This window comes from Notothenia rossii (genome assembly GCF_949606895.1).
Source record: "Notothenia rossii genome assembly, chromosome: 7".
NCBI classification, from domain to species: Eukaryota; Metazoa; Chordata; class Actinopteri; order Perciformes; family Nototheniidae; genus Notothenia; species Notothenia rossii.
In genome coordinates, this window is record NC_136905.1 from 7,466,879 (window position 1) to 7,483,407 (window position 16,529).

Consider the following 16,529-nt stretch of genomic DNA (forward strand, 5'->3'; position numbering starts at 1 on the left):
ACACACACACACACACACACACACACACTTGTTCTGTTCTTCTCAAAGCACACAGTTCCCTCCTCTTCTCCCCATGCTGCCTTTTATAAAGTATAGAATGATTTTTGCACAAATCCATCTTCCTGTTTTCCATTTGAGTCCATTAAGCCGAAGCTCAGTTACATTGAAGAGGAGACCATTAACTCCTGCTGTGAATCAAAACTTGATATTATCTGTGTGGAGCAAAAGTATTTCACTAGCTTGAAAGTAATGAGTGTACAGAGACGTGTGTAAAGCCTGTGTCAAAAGAGAAGTAGGTCACAGCAGAAAGTAGTAGAAGCTGTGACTTCCATCTGCATTTGGAGGGCCTTCTGTTTTTAGAGTGTAGATATTTTGACTACAGGCAAATTTGTTTATGACCAGGCTAAGAATCCATTGAACATGAAGCCCTGAGGAGCGTTTGGCACAATGGAGGGTGCCATACGATGTGCCTGCATACTCTCCTGTATTCCATTTCAATAAAACCTTCAGTTTTGAACTCTTGTGTTATGTCACATTTCGCACCCTTTGGTAATGTTTGGGTCAAATTGACCAGGGACATGTTTCAGGGTTTAAAAAAAATACAGAACTAAATTCAACATGCCCAATTCCTTATATATATTGTCTTTAACTCATTCCCCAACAATATAAATGAAATATATGATGAAACCTTTTTTCATTAACGTTTATTATTTTTAATCTGTCATTTAATAATCAAAGCCCTGAAGGAAATAAAGCAATTTAGCAGGAATTGAACCACACAAAAGTATTTGGCTGTGAAATATAGAGAGAATGAAACATCCATATAAATGACATAGAACAGATATAAACACAAAGCAGATAAAAACAATTAACAGTCACTATTCATCAAATACAGTATATCCGAAAAATATATTGATGAAGTGACGCTGCAGAACATCATGTGAGTCAATGGGCAAGTCCGTTTAGGAAACACATAGCACAGATGTACTTGTTGCAGTTGCTGCATGTAGTCTGTGTCTTGGAGTCCTTTGAGGGTCCACAGACCCCACAGCTGCTTGGAATTTCGTCATTTTAGGGGCAAGGCCATTTGGCCTTTGGTGTTATACATTTTTTCAAGGCGCAAAGGCCACATGCCAGGGCACAAAGGCCATTGAGGGAAACATTTGGATTTGGAGCTTACAAATAAATAACTTCACTTTTTGATAAGAAAAACACATGAATGACATGGAAAACAAATCACTTTTTTAATATCAATAATGTCAAACATGATATCATCATATAGGCCTATGCCTCCTTAGTATTACCGTATATAAAATAAAATACTCTACTTTGAATAATTAGTGTTTGGTATGTTTTCCATCTACTACTTCTCCCATTCACAAATCAAAAATCAAATCAAAAAATCTAAAATTCTATTAATATGTAACAAATATATTCCATTTCAGAGCAGAAGAAACAGCCTTCAAGGGTCAAACTCTGCACATACATCATTCAGCAGTGCACAGTGAAGTGTGTGTGTGTGTGTGCGCGTGCGCGCGTGCGTGTGTGTGTGTGTGTGTGTGTGTGTGTGTGTGTGTGTGCGTGTGCGTGTATGTACGAGAGACTCTTTAATCAACTCCTCACAGCTCTGGTCAGAAACTGGACAAAAGTTAAACATGTACAAACCACAGACTGTCATGGCGAATACAATCGCCGCTTTAATTCTGTCTTTAGGAAGTTGTTGTGAGTGTGGACGGAGCAGCTACAGGTTAGTTTAGCCTGATTGATCCATCCAGAAAACACGCATTTTAAAAGGTTTTTCGCTTGCAGTCTTGTCTGCAGACTTGTCAAAGCATTAATTCATGTTTTTTACTAACCGGTATCAGTATGTAGTTATTTCGGCATCATTTTGAAACGTGTATTACAATTAAATCACTGTAAAATAGGTTAATTTTGTCGTAGCTGGTTTCCACCACAGTATTTACATGGAAATAAGCCCCGCCCCCTCTCCAGCGCGTCCTGTTTGAATGACAGGAGTACATGACATAGCTGACAGCCGCGGTGAAACTCCAACGGTTAGAGCGATGACAATATTCGCATCACTGCCGTTGTGAACGCAGCATAATGCAGTTCAGAAAACACTGTTCTGTCGCTTTTAAAGCAACTTCGAGATTTTAACAGTATCAGGGGCACATAGGCCATGGTGGGCGTAGGACGTACAATTATTTGTGGGGCATAACGGCCAGACCGAGGCCATGGCCGTCATGGCCGCCGTGAAAATCCTACCGCCGTGAAAATCCTACCGGGGTCTTCCAAAAGCTGACTGTGGGGTCTTCTTGCGGCTGGCTGTGGGGGTCCTCTTGTGGCTGGCTTTGGGGGTCATCCAGCAGCTGGCTCTGAGTCAAGTTCATCTTCCAATTTGCTGTCAAATTCTGAGTTTACATCCACATTATCCTTATCTTCAGAGATGTCTTCCTGCATACGCCAACCTTTCCAAATCCAAAAGAGGTAGGTTTGCGCGCGGCAAAAATGCACGCCCAAATGAGGTAATCAGAAGAAATGGAACCCTAGTAATTACATGTATAAACCATGTATTTAACATATATTGCATCATTTTATGCATTTTTCAGAAAAAGTGGTAGTTTGGTAAACAGTGACATCAAGGGCACGTGTCTGGTCTGTAAAATGCCCGAAAAGTAAAAGAATGGGAGATAAATATCCCAAAGTCACCACATTTTATTATATTTTGAATGTGTTTCTGGTCCTCTTTCAGTTGTGAGACAGTGTAGATGAAGGATGTGTCAGGATCGTCAGGATGTAGAACTATTAGGGATGTAACGATACCAAAAACTCACGGTACGATAATATCGCGATAACAAGTCCACGGTACGGTATTTATCGCGATATTGAATAATAAAGGGGGAAAAAAAATCATATTTTTTTTTTTTCAATAAAACATTTTTTTATTCGGAAAATGTTTCTTTATTACATAATAAATCTGATTTTTACAGCCTTTTTGTAGGATAGCAGTATTTTAAAGTGTCAAAAACAAAGTGACAGTAACAGACTGGAACAAGAAAACCAGTGTTTTTGTACCTACTGGTACTACCCAACAAAGTAAGCATTTTCTTTATGCCACTGCATCTCACAAATAAACAAGGACATTTAATAATCAGACCCTGCAATAAAATAAATCAAGTTTCACTTTAGTTTTTCAAGTAACTCAACTCAAACTCACTAGTCACTCACTCAGCATCATCAGACAGGTTTTTAGGAATATGAGAATGTCCACATTTCCACGTATTTATAAACTGGGGTGTTTGGGCATTTACAATATCCCCTGCTCTGGAAACAACTCTCTCGCTTGGTACTGATGTTGCTGGGACACCAGTGGTCGCGTTAACCGAATATTTTATTTAACAATGACGGAAAAATCTGAAAGCAGTCTGTCATTTTGACAGATTAGAACAAACTCGGAACAGCGCCAACGTTTCCCCACAGCCAGGCTCTGGTGTTATGCCGTGTTATGCATGCCCTCCAAAAGGAAATGATATAGTTCCCAAACCGTACTTTGCCGTACAGATCAATACATGTCTGGGAGGTTTTGCTTCACGCTGTGCGCGTCCCGCGAGGTGCATGCACACACGGCATAACACCGCCCCCCCCCCGTTGACAGTTCACGAGCATGCTCTATCTTGAACTGTTCAGACCCGACGGGTAATAAGGGATTATGACGGATATTTTACGATCCTGTCTGTCAAAATGACGGACAGCGAAAAAGTCTAACGCCAGGCTTATTGACATGGCGAGATATAACTATATGGTTGGTACTTGTCAATGTCTCTAGGTGTGTAAATGTAGCCCTGTAAATACGATGTCCTTTTGTGTTATCTGTTGTTTTATTTTCATGTTGTAACCTACTTGCTGCCATGTTGGACAGGTCTCTCTTGAAAAAGAGATCGATGATCTCAATGGGACCACCTGGTTAAATAAAGGTTTAAAAAAAAAAAAGTGTTTAAAAAAAAAAATATTTAAAAAAAAAATTATTTAAAAAAAAAAATCGCGGTAGATTTTGTCAGTCTCACGACGGTATTGGGAAATTTATTTACCGCGATACCGCGATATTCGGTATATCGTTACATCCCTAAGAACTATTGTGTGAACATTGGATAAAGCCAGGTTCATATTCTTGTTTCATGTTGTTGACATATTAGTCAAAGGTTTGCACAGAGCGAAATATCTTTGTGTTGCGCCATAAATCAGAAAAGTGTAATACTGCATTAAAAAAGTAATTTTCTACTGATAAAGTGTGATATAAATAATGTACAGGCTTTCAGATTGCTGTAGTTCACTAAACAGAGACATTAACGACATGTTTGGTGTTGAAAATGTCAGAAAAAGTGAAAGACTGGGAGATAAATATACCAAAATCTCAAAATGGTATCATATTTTGTGTGTGTTTGTGGTGCTCTTCCAGTTGAGACACTTTAGGTGTAGGATGCTTCAGGAAAAGACCAAACACTGGATGTCTTTCAGTCGCCAACATGTGTTTTCGAGACACTGATATTAACGGGGAAATCCTGCAGGACACAAATGCCTCGTCGGGGGTAAAGGCCCAGATACACCGGTCAGTCACCTGAGAAGTCGCCGACGCCGACTGTTGCGTTGCCGGACTCTCCTGCGTATTTGCCCACTTCGCGCACTGGAACACACCGCAAATCCGAGCCGAGCACGTATGAACTGCGCATGCGTGAGTGGCAATAACTCTCCTTGCCAGCAGGCGGCGGTAGTGTGTATTCATCATTCAAAAGAGGCAACAACCGGAAGACAGAGAAGAAGAACAGACTCCGTGATATAAACAAACAACAAATAGCGTTTTTCTTTCCATTTTCACTCTCGTCCATTGAAAAACATGAACGAACAGGAGCTCTACAAACCGATGAGGTGAAATAGCCGTCCGTGTGTGTTCCATCTTTCATTTTAAATGTGTTTACCTCCCTCACTTCCGTTAACGCTTCTCATGCACTGATTCGCTAGCTGAACAGCCAATCAGTGTTATCCCTTTGTCCGACCTCCGGTGGTGTTCCCGACGAATCGGCAAGAAAAGGCGTCAGGTCGGCAGAAAAGACCCGACGGTGCGGCGCACACCACTCCGAATATGGCGTGCCCACGCTCATGTTCGGCCCGACTCCCATTTACTGCCGATTTCGGGCCGGTGTATCTGGGCCTTAACGCTGCCCTTCCTCTGCACGTTGTTTCTCTTTCAGAAACACAGAGGACTGTTTGTATGATGCAATCACAGACACGCTGCAAACGGTGTCCGCCAAAAGTCGAGTCCAGTGTCTATGGAGTGTCATTTGTATTTGTTATAGTTTGGGAAGATTGAAAATCGGTAGGGAAAGCCAGCTAAGTCTGTAGGCGGTAGAAACATGTCAAAAGCGGTAGACTACCGCCCAAATCTGTAGGATTGGCAGGTATGCTTCCTGTTCCACTTCAACGTGTTCTTCTAATGCATTCCACTCACTCTCATCCATTATTAGCCCCAAGGCTCTCTGAGCAGAATATCTTTTGGCCATTTTGTTGGTAGATAATTGTAGTTCTGCACCACACTGTTACTACACTGAGGTTATGTCTCTGTTTAGTCCCTCCTCCGGCGTGCAGGTGCGAGGGGGACAGTGCGAGAAAATGTAAAATGTTTATACATTTCTGGAATATCTAAAATGTTTATAATGTTCTAGGATAGTTTTGTGTCCACACTACAAAGGGTAAAGATCAAGGGAAAACAGGATCAAAGAGCTTCTCTATGCATACAATTGTGTGTGTGTGTGTGTGTGTGTGTGTGTGTGTGTGTGTGTGTGTGTGTGTGTGTGTGTGTGTGTGTGTGTGTGTGTGTGTGTTTCTCTGTCTGTCTGTCTGTCTGTCTGTCCTGGTATTGTATCCGGGTCAGATTGACCTGAACCTCTTATGAAGGACATAAATGCGGGTGGGCATTTTTTCATAAGTGGAAAAAAATAAAAACAATTCCACATGTCCTTCACAATAAATAAGCCCCGGCCATTGAGTTTCAGGTTGAATGAAAATATCCTTATTTATTTTTTTATTCATTGAAAATGGAAATCAGGTCAATTTGCCCCGAACACCACACAAGGGTTAAGATCCAGTTCTCCTGCATCTTCATCATTTCCAGTCAATTGCTCCAGATGTCCTTCGCAGCTAGGGAGAGGGTATAGGGGCCGGATTGGAACTGGGCCTGAATCTCTCTTTTGACCCTTTCAGTGAACAACCACATGAGAGTGAAGGAGTGCACCACTAAAGATGATGCAGTGTGTGGGTGTGTGAGCGGTTTCTACTGTACAGAGGAGAAGTGTGAACACTGCAGGCCAGCCACCCGCTGTGCTCTGGGTTCAGGGGTCACAGTTCAAGGTAGGCTTTTAATGTAAAACATTTCCTCACGTTCAAACACAGTACAAATGAGCAACTGATTAAAAAAAACACTGTATTTCTTCTTTCAGCTACTCACACAAACGACACAATCTGTGCTCCGTGTGAAGACGGGACGTACAGCAACAAGTCAGATTTCTCCGCCTGTCTCCCCCACACCAGGTCAGACGGCGTCTCCGTGGCAGCCTTTATCGTTGTTATTATGAAAGCTGAAGGAGGATGTTGATGTATGAACAGTAATCTGCATCATTCATCCGACAAGATACGGCCAAAACTACGTATAGCGACAGCAGGAAACAAAGCCAGTCGCTGAGGCCGGGCCTGTTTGATGTTGTATGACACGCTAAAAAAAGTACTTGCTGAGATCAAAAGCTCTGTTCTTGTAGTTTAATGACAACAAACTCTGTGATCAGACACAGACATTGTTATAATAATCAAAGCAATCATAAATCTTGTGGTCAACAAAAAAGTACAACGGCCCTGTGTAACCCTCTCTTCCACACACACACACCTCACGCAGGTGAACAGGATTATAATGAGTGCCGCCCATATCCATGTGACCCAAGCCAACCAATCAATAGTGATCAAACAAATATCTTATATTAAAACATAAAGGGTTCATAAACACGTTTCATGGCTCCTACACTACGGGTTTTTGTGGGCAGACATCTCTGCTGATCTTATCAAGTGGTCTCATTTGATTTAAAACGCTTGTATTGGTTATACGTCCAACAGTCAGTGTTACTGGGACAAACTTAAAACATTCCCTGAGCCCCTCCCACAAAAAAAAGCAGAATAAAAGACCTTCATATACTACAATCATCTTCTATATCACTTGTATTTCTGTAACAACGATGCTAAGCCTAATGTAAAAGTCTTTCAAATGTTTTTGTGTTTGTTATTTTTCAGATGTGAGAACTTGGGAAGGGAATATAAAACCGCAGGAACCCTAAAAACTGATGCTACCTGTGGCGACTTCATATCTCGTAAGGCTACATTTTTGCATTAATGCCGTCATTACAAATCTGAATGATATCTTCAGATTCTTGAGTTTCAGTTAGTTAGTGCTGTGTTTCATATTACCAAGCTTTTGAGAGAGGAAGTAAAGCTGATGGTAATCATTCTTGTTAGAAAAACATCACTCGTCACCGGCTTGAACTTCAATATCAGGAACTTTATTATCCTTGCAAGAATGGAAGTAGTCATCACACACACGAGGTTGCATGGGACAAAAGATTTAGTAGAGTCCTTGATATGCGTATATACAAGAGAGGGAGTTACAGTCAACAAGATGGAAGAAAACCGGTTCAAAGCAGTATTCTTTCTGACATTAGTTCAGATTAGCTAAGGCCTGCGTAAGCAATACACATGACAGTCATATGTCTATCTGTCGAGTGACTGTGTCATCATGCCAGTCTTAGGAACATAGCCATCTAACTTGAACAGTGTCTCACGAGCGTCATCAGTCATACATGCGGTTACGTACACAGCTACGTAGGGCCTCTGTTGTCATGTGCTACTCTGATATAGAATGAACATTCAGTATTTTCCCAACAACTCCCAAGGCAGATGTGGCAGAAAAAGGTTTATTTCACACTCACAACTTTTCCATTTTGTAGTTTTAATGTTGACATGCTGTTGTGCCGTACCATAATTGACCAATACCGGAAATAAATAGAAATGGAATGTATTCTTTAATCGTGAAGTTTTTTTTTGGAATATTTTTAGAAAGCCCTTTCAGTCATTTTAATCACATTACCGTAGAACATTGATAATGAGGAATCAAGGGAGTTTTCACTCACTTCAATTCCCAGAACTTAAGTAATTAGAACAAATTGAAACGTATTTATGTCGCACTAAAATCCCCTCTCAGATTGTCACTGGATGTTACCTGCCGGTCTGTGGTCAGGACTCGTGTTGACCGCGCTCATCCTGTTTGGTCTGGTGTGCTGGAGGGGAAAGCGAAAATGTTACAAAGCAGGTCAGTACAACATGTGAACTGTGTGTGGTTTTTGTTCTAATTGTTCTGGTTGAAAGTCTTCCCGAAGAGGTGACGTGCAGGCATGCCCACTCACTGTGAGTACATCGCATGTGAGCCACAACAAAGACCTGCTAAGTGTACAGTTGAACGTCAATGCAAATATCCTTCAGACATGCCCTGCCCACTGCTTCCTTTTTCACACTCAATGCATTTTAATCTGAGTATGGTCAAATTAAACTTATAATACTTGGTCTCTTAATTTACAAAAAGAAACGTTTGATCATTTTTGAGTAAGGGTTTAGAGTTAACTCTGTGTTAACGTGATGTTAAACACGCTCAGTGAAGATGACAAGGAGGAAACCACATCCTGTAGGTTCAGCCTGACAGACTTATTTGGTATAATGTGACGCAAACTTCACAGGCACTTTATCATACTGAGACAGGCTCCTACGCACAGTAAATGCCGATGTTTTGACGGACGCTGTTTTTGTATTTCATTTATGTTATTTCCAGTGAATGGATGTGTCAATACCGGAATTTACATATGAAAAACAAGAATCAAAAGATCTTCAGGTTTCACTACTAGTTTGAAAGTCCAGTATGAGACTTACACAGAGTGATGTGAATGGGCTCAGAGTGGGAGAAATGATAAGAACTGTGAAGTGAAATTATTGAAATGAAACTCATTAACATCTGATTTGCATTGAGGCTGTCGTAAAGGTAAGTGAACATTTGTGGAAAATCATATCAGACAAAACATACTTATTTTTTGTTTAGTATTTATTTGCCTTACCAACAAGCCTTTTTTTTTTTTAAGTGATTTTTTTTAAACAGGTTGTACATATATAGGGTGTCAAATTATTTCTTGATTCGCATATATATTTGTCTCTTCTTTTTTCCTTGTTGGTTAGTTTTTCTGCCCTTTATTTAAGGTGTATTTTTTATTAATCATGAAAGCTTTGTTCCTTTCCCCTTTTTTGTTATTCTATTTTTTCTGTCGTATATGTCTGTGGCTTCTTAATCTTTCCTCACACACATTTGATGGATTTTACAGTTTTATTTGAAGAGAAATTCAAATGTAAAAAAGAACTTGGCACTAGGAGGCAAACATCTGCATTTTGCTGAATAAACAAGTTGATACTTTTTCCACCATAACAACGTGACACCATTGGAACATATCTGAGTCAAATCTGACTTGTTCTTTTTTACAGAGAAAAAGGAAACGGCATTTTTGAAACCACCTTTCAAGACCACAGGAGGTGAGTGTTTGCACTTAAAAAATACATGAGAGCACAGTCAAACTTTAGTAGTGAGACACACTAAGCTTTTGTGAACTACAATATAACAGGGCTGTTCATATAAATAAAAGAAGAAGTGTGAGGATTGAGGAACCTTTCCTCAGTTATGTAGATTTGAGATAATAGCTTGTGGGAGATTATAGTGACCCCCAATGGCCAATCAGTATACATTTGTCCCGAATATAAAATACTATGTTCCAAATTAGATGAGGTATAATAACGATTGTAGGATAAATTCCTTGTGACAATGATTCTGAGTAATCCTATGGTGTGTTTAAGCTATTTGTGGTGTGTTTCCTGTGTGACAGGCGGCAATATATCCATTTCTCTGATGGAGATGTTTCCAGCAGCACCCTTCACTCAGCTGCAGCCTTTAGCGCAGAATGGACACTGCCAGGAGAGCTCAAATGTACCACTGTTTAACCCAGGTGAGAAACGCCAAATGCATCCGCGTTTATATTATGCAAGCCAATGCATTTTACATGTCTTCTTTATACGAGATTTTAACAGTAAAACGTGACTGGAAATGATAGAGACAACATGCACAGATAGTCTCTAAACCGGGGACAAGAGGTGAAAGAAGTACCCAGATCTTGTACTTCAGTAAAAGTAGAAGTACCAAAGTGTAGGAAAACTCTGTTACAAATAAAAGTCCTGCATTCAAAGTACAAATAAAAAAAGTATTAGCATCAGAATATACTCAAAGTACCAAAAGTAAAGTACTCATATGCAGATTGGTTCATTTCAGAATAATAGATATGATATGTTTTATAATGATTGATCATGAAACTGTTCTCAAAGCTGGTAAAGGTGCAGCCAGTTTGAATGACTTTGTATACTGCAGGGTAGCTTGTGAATTTACTCCAGGTGGAACTCAAGTCTGATTTAAGTGATGACCATATATCTGAAAAGTAACTAAAGATACTACATAATTGTAGCGTGTACAATATTTCCTTCTGAGTAAAAGTACAAAGTAACATAAAATATAAAATACTTAAGTAAAGAACAACTATCTCAATATTTTTACTCAAGAAGAGTACTTGAGTAAATGTACTTAATTACTTAACAGCACTGGATATTTGTGGTTCATGGTTTTAAGCCTGAATGGACGACATCCTTGGATACACTGAAAGACGGAAAATACACATTTGAACACAGGTGATAATAAAACTGAGCACTTACCTGTTCTCCTCAATGTGCTGCTAATCCCCGTGTCAGTGTGGTTAGCCATGTGTGTCCAAACGGTACCTTGTTTTCCTGCTGCTTTCATGTTTGTTAATCCTTTTGGAAGGTTGTTTGAGATCCTGAAAATCTGTTGTCGATCATCCCTCTGATTAACATTCACCGGAAATAATAAAGCGTCTTAACTGACAAGCTAGCAGTTAGCCGTTAGCAGTTAGCCGTTAGCCAATTCGCTTCATGTTAAATACGCTTCTTTTTTTAACAGAGGTTGGTTTATAACAGTTCTATGCGAGTCGTAGTCCCCGACGTGTTCAAACTCAAATAATTATTCCAAAAACAGACTTCTATAGTAGAATAAATGTGTTTCGTAGAAGATAAATCATCGTTCAAGGTGGCCGCTCATAACTTTCATATTAAAATAATCACCGGGGCAACGCTTGACGAGTAGTCAATCAGATTGCAGCTAGTTAACAGGTAATTCGTTTTGGACATGCGCAGTGTTGTTTGGACATTTGTTGACATTGTGGGCTCATCAATTTCCACATAGCTTCCTCTAAAGCCAAGCTCATTTTAAACATAATTATAAAACTAGTGTATTATAGCAGCTACTGACCTTTTTACTGTAAACTCTTTCTTAATAAAAGCAGTGACCATAGGATTTTGTGACTCCCACTATGTTATTAGCTCCAACCATCTGTAGCCATTATTAATGACAAATGAAATCTCGTTTCCAGCCGTAGTCTGTAATGATTCCCCTTAATCATAAATGCTTTTAGCCCCATTAAGATGGACATAACTCACATAAAGTGCAAAGCCTGTTTGATGTACTATTACTTTGACGTATGTTCACACTGAATATTGATTTTAATGTCCTCCTCAGCAGACTATGAGGTTAGCTGCAGCACACAGGACAGTGTGAACAGCTATCATCCCAACACTCTACTGAAGGCCTCGGTGTCTTTTGCTGAATCCAGTCACACCAATGGAAGTGCCGGATACTGCACCGGTATCCTCAGGACCGTCTCTGAGCCACAGGAGGACGAGTGGTGTGGGACATAAACAAGTACATGTTGTTGTTGTTACAGTGAATCATGGAGTCATTCTCCGGCTTGGAGTTGCTGCAACAAGTTTTCAAAACCCCAAAAAACAATTTGTTCCCCAAAACTATGTATCTATTATGCAAAATCCACTTTTTCATGTATTTTATACTTAACCATGTGTCCCCTCTGTGGAAAGAGACTCTGAAAGTTTCAGGAACAAAGATTCTCTCTCTTTTTGTCCTGATCCATTTCTATAAAAACCTGTCTGAAAATGAGCTGATCAGATTTTGGCCACTTGGATGTCATAACGATGTTTTAGCTTGTGTAACCATTAGCCAATCAGCAACCAAGGTAACCCCCTCTTATCACCTGAATCTCCTCCTAGAGCACCATTGTGTTCTTTTGAACCAAATCTCTCTCAGAGGGGCGTGGGGAGGGGCTCCTTATTTTCATCTAAAGTAACAGAAAGAGAATCAGCACTTTGGAAACAGGGCTGAAACAGAGGGGATTATGGGTAATGCTGCAATGATCTGTTTGGTGTTTGGAGCCAAACACTTCAGAGACATGTTCTGTATCTGAGACCTATAATATATTGATGAAAAACAGCATATTAGCTGACCTTTTAAGGGTTGCTGAATGTTTGCTGCCCCCTGCAGGACTTTACTGAGAATTTCCGTGATATGTTTGTGAATAATTTACAATGAAGCTAACAGCTTTAAAGAGTATGTTTTTGTAAACACTGCTGCAGCGGACTGTTCCTGAGTCAGTCCGTTTGATGTGAATAAAAAAACCCTGTCTGTGGTTTCAGCTACAGCTCAGTGGTTTGGGAATATTTTTCTTACTCAAGGCAAATCCCATCAAAAGGCCAAAGCCAACAATGACTGTATCCTTCCAACAACTATACAAACATCTGATTCATTTGGGCCTTCAAGCTCCATTGTTGAGCATAAACACACTGAAAAAACAGGATAACATGTTACTCCATTATCAGGATGAACCTAGGCACTTCTTTTCTTTGCCGTTATTATACTGTTAATGTAAAATAATCCGCAGAAGAAAATAGACCCGGATAAATGCTGCATTTGGTCCTGTTTCAGCAACTATTGCTACAAACTACGATGCCCAGCTGTTTCAGAATAGAGTGAGACTTCTTTTATTTTAAATGAAATCAAATATTTGTTGGCAAGACCCGGGTGTTTTTTTAATAATGTTACACATTCCTAAGAACAAATGGGTTTGGGCTGGGTGCCAAAGGGTGAGAAACGGAGAGACTGATTAACCCAGTGTTGGCCTTTCCATGGGATTTGTTAAGAATATGAATATAAGAATTGTGTAATGCTTCATGTAAAGAATGTTTTTTGTAATTAAAATGTGTAGGATATCAGATTGTACTTGTATTGTTCCAACCCCAGCCATTGATGCAGGTTGTGAATTATACATGGAAGTTGTTGTTTTTGAAAGTCAATGTAATTACCCCTACATTTTAATATTTATGAAACTATATACAACTTTAAGATGTGCAGCAATACCACACACACAGGTTAAAACAATTGCCAGAAAATCTTCTTTAAAAGTATTTTGTAAAGCACATTTTGACCCCTGATTCCTTAGTATTCTTAAGACTTAAAAAAATGAAGATATGCAGCAATACCGCATTTAAAATCTTGGAGAATGATGCAACAGCGACGACTGACATGTGAATGATTTGTTTATAGCATTGTGAAGATAGATAGTGCAATATAAGGAAGTATGTAGGGGATGTTTACACAAGTCATTCTGCTCCTTCTGTTCGTACCACAACACAGAGACAATTCAGATTACATATCGGTATTTTCACATAATGCTAATTCTTATGTTAAAAACAATAAACATGATTCAAATCTTGTTCCAAGTCCGTCTCTATATTTCATTAAGAATTCATTCGATACATTTTTGTTGCCGTTACTTCATTAAGCCTTCTTGAAGACTTGCTTGGCAGTGATGCCTGCGACTCTCATCTCCTGCAGAGAGGACAAGGGGGAGATAAAGGGGGGGAGGGGTGTTAAAATGAAGAGTGAGAATCAATGGGACGGTTTGGCACATCAAAGAAAAGTGAAATGAGTGAAACACAAACCTGGGATTGTATCCAAAATACATCCCCGTCATCCTTTGACCTCGTGATCAGCCTCCCACTCTTTCCCCATCTACTTATCTCTCCCTCCCCCATCTCCCCCTCACTCTTCATTATTCTCACGCTGCTCCCTTTCTCCTTCAATCCACTCTAAAAATCCAGCGGCCTCATCTAAGCTGGCATTTTCTTTCTAAAGTCCCTCCTGAGTTTGGTTCCAACAACACATTTCTTTGTCTTAACTCTAAGAGCCTGTTTACACAATCCAGCAAAAGCTATTTAGCGGAACAATGCTGACTGTGTAACATCTTAATGAGCATTGACAGATTATCTTTAAGTCTTTTAAAGCAAAATGTGAAGACCGATGCTCTGGCTTGGTCTTGAGGCACTTTATTAAGACGTCCTTTCAAGCCTCTTTTGTGCTGGCCTTCCTTTGTAGGGTCCTACCTTCCCCCCCTCAGGCATGCACAACACTTTACAAACCTTACAATTGAGAAATTCTTCCCACTAAGACGGCAAAGTGCCACATAATAAAGAAACTTCCAAACCCTGTCTTGCATGTTCTCTCTCATTTAGCTAATCCATTTTGGCATCCAACCCCCTAACGTTTTTAATTCCCTAGTTCCATATCCCCCCTCTGCTTTCCCCTCACTTCCTCTCCTTCCATCCACACATCATTACCAAATGCAGCTTGTCCCCCTCCAGCCAGTGTGTCCACCCTCGTCCTTCTTTCTCTCCTTTCTGTACACAGAGCAGGTTGTCTCCCTCCCAGCTCACGGTAGTCTGCAGAGGCACAGAGAGGGAGTGTTAGTGCGTGACTTTGCTGTGTAAAGCATGTGCAATGCATGTGGCCATGAGTTACATTACATTACAATAAGCTATAGCTGGAATCCAAAGCTGCTTACAAAGAGAGCAATCAAGCATTAGGATACAAACCACAATCCTGCAAGTACATGAGATGAGCAACATACTGAAATGATGAGTTTTGTTTGGGCCAAGGCGTCGTTAAAACAGATTGGTTTTTAATCAGCAAAGAAATATGTGATGACTTTCTTCTTTCCTGATATCGAAACCTTTTTTTTCCCCTTTTCTTAATTTCGCTTGACCCCTGTATGATACTGCTGCTTATTCTAGTTCCTGAATGGATTTTGAAACTGAAGACTGTGTCGAAAGAGAGGGATTTTTCTGTTTGTTATTAGCTGCCTTCTCCCACACATCCTTCAGTGTGGGGTCAAGGCAGGATTAAAGCAGCAGGGGTTGATTTCAACACAAAAACTCAGCGGTATGTCTGTGGACTTTCCTGCAGACCTTCCTAAATTAAATAAAAATGCAAAGCAAACTTGCATAACAAGAAATGATACTCACCATATCAAGGATGTACGTGTCCAAACAAGTCAAACTGCATATTCAGAAACAACAAAAACACACACACACCTGACAGGTACGGCCGTCCACTGGTCCCAGGTCTTCAGTGAACTCTTTCCCGATGGTGAACTCCATGATGAAGTTCTTGAAGGTGGTGAGGGTCCGGATCCTCATGTCCCCGCTGGCCAGGTTGTGGGTGATCTCTTTGCTGGGACTCAACAGGCACACTATCTTCCTCAGGGCGAAATTAATATCTGGGAGAAGATTAATAACAACAGGATTAATAAAACATGAGCTATACTTCACTGTTGCTCTATGAAAAAGGGGGGCTTTGTCTTGTCACAGTGCAGACTGATGATACACCCCTCTGAGTGTATGGGGTCACAGAGAGGACATGGTGGTGATTTCCTTTGACTAATGTGCAGATGCAAATCAAGATTCGAGCATCGTATCTAGTGATTTAAGATTAAAAAGACGACTACAAAGCAATGAAAATAGTTTAAAATACAAAGTGCAACATAGGTCTGAATGTGTTTGTGTTAATGGGGAGGTTTAATAAATGCAATAAGTCTGTTTAAAGTGCAGCTAATAAGATTTAAAGTCTTACCTAATGCTCCGAGGTAGGAGTCCATGTTAGTCTGCTCCACCATATTAAACGTTCCGGAGAAATCAGGTTTAGACATTTTTGTTATTTTTCCAAACTGCAGACGAGCAGAAATATTTTCTTTTTTCCTTCTTTTTGTCTCTTTTCTCCCTTCGAGTAAAGTCCCAGTGCAGATCTGCAGCCGCCCTGCTTAATATCAGTTTCTCTTACGCAACGTTGCCGAACAATGCCTTCGATTTTTTACGCGTAAAATGAGCTTGTTGCACGCTGTGTGTGTGTGTGTGTGTGTGTGTGTGTGTGTGTGTGTGTGTGTGTGTGTGTGTGTGTGTGTGTGTGTGTGTGTGTGTGTGTGTGTGTGTGAGAGAGAGAGAGTGTGTGTGCTGCAGGCTGCTCTACGGTGAACGTCCTCTCGGGTGAAGACTCTCTCTGGAATTGGGAGACTGTTTCCAGTCAGCTGTGAGTCACTGAGGAGGTTTTCAGAGGGGTGGTTCATTCATCTTTCCCAGCGCTTTTCAGCCACAGGATCATTTTT

At 40.3% G+C, this 16,529-nt stretch overlaps 3 protein-coding genes across 7 annotated transcripts in view; 1 reads left to right on the plus strand and 2 right to left on the minus strand.

Annotated features, from left to right (window-relative positions):
* Positions 1-11,307, minus strand: part of c1s.2 (complement component 1, s subcomponent .2) — a 21,149-nt gene extending 9,842 nt beyond the window's left edge. The window contains exons 1-2 of one of the 3 annotated variants that reach the window (XM_079691488.1): positions 10,882-11,307; positions 8,312-8,369 (exon numbers count right to left, since the gene is read on the minus strand). The gene's annotated coding sequence lies outside the window, so the exon portion shown is untranslated. Of the gene's footprint in view, positions 1-8,311; positions 9,183-10,881 lie in introns of those variants that run through there. The other 2 variants (XM_079691490.1, XM_079691489.1) reach the window with 2 other exon arrangements.
* The window catches only part of LOC307045671 (tumor necrosis factor receptor superfamily member 5), a 14,820-nt gene extending 1,015 nt beyond the window's left edge, over positions 1-13,805 (plus strand). Inside the window, exons 1-8 of one of the 3 annotated variants that reach the window (XM_079691493.1) lie at positions 1,758-2,487; positions 6,256-6,402; positions 6,492-6,582; positions 7,330-7,406; positions 8,294-8,401; positions 9,613-9,660; positions 10,008-10,127; positions 11,762-13,805. In XM_079691493.1, the coding sequence (XP_079547619.1) occupies positions 6,267-6,402; positions 6,492-6,582; positions 7,330-7,406; positions 8,294-8,401; positions 9,613-9,660; positions 10,008-10,127; positions 11,762-11,940 (759 nt within the window). In that variant the 5' untranslated portion in view covers positions 1,758-2,487; positions 6,256-6,266 and the 3' untranslated portion in view covers positions 11,941-13,805. Of the gene's footprint in view, positions 1-1,757; positions 2,488-6,255; positions 6,403-6,491; positions 6,583-7,329; positions 7,407-8,293; positions 8,402-9,612; positions 9,661-10,007; positions 10,128-11,761 lie in introns of those variants that run through there. The other 2 variants (XM_079691492.1, XM_079691491.1) reach the window with 2 other exon arrangements.
* Positions 13,617-16,485, minus strand: rbp5 (retinol binding protein 1a, cellular). The gene is made up of 4 exons (XM_079691494.1): positions 16,001-16,485; positions 15,463-15,647; positions 14,710-14,811; positions 13,617-13,921 (listed from the first exon to the last, which is right to left on the minus strand). The coding sequence occupies exons 1-4, from the start codon at positions 16,074-16,076 to the stop codon at positions 13,871-13,873; spliced, it is 414 nt and encodes a 137-aa protein (XP_079547620.1). The 5' UTR covers positions 16,077-16,485; the 3' UTR covers positions 13,617-13,870.
* Between the last annotated feature and the right edge of the window lie 44 nt (positions 16,486-16,529).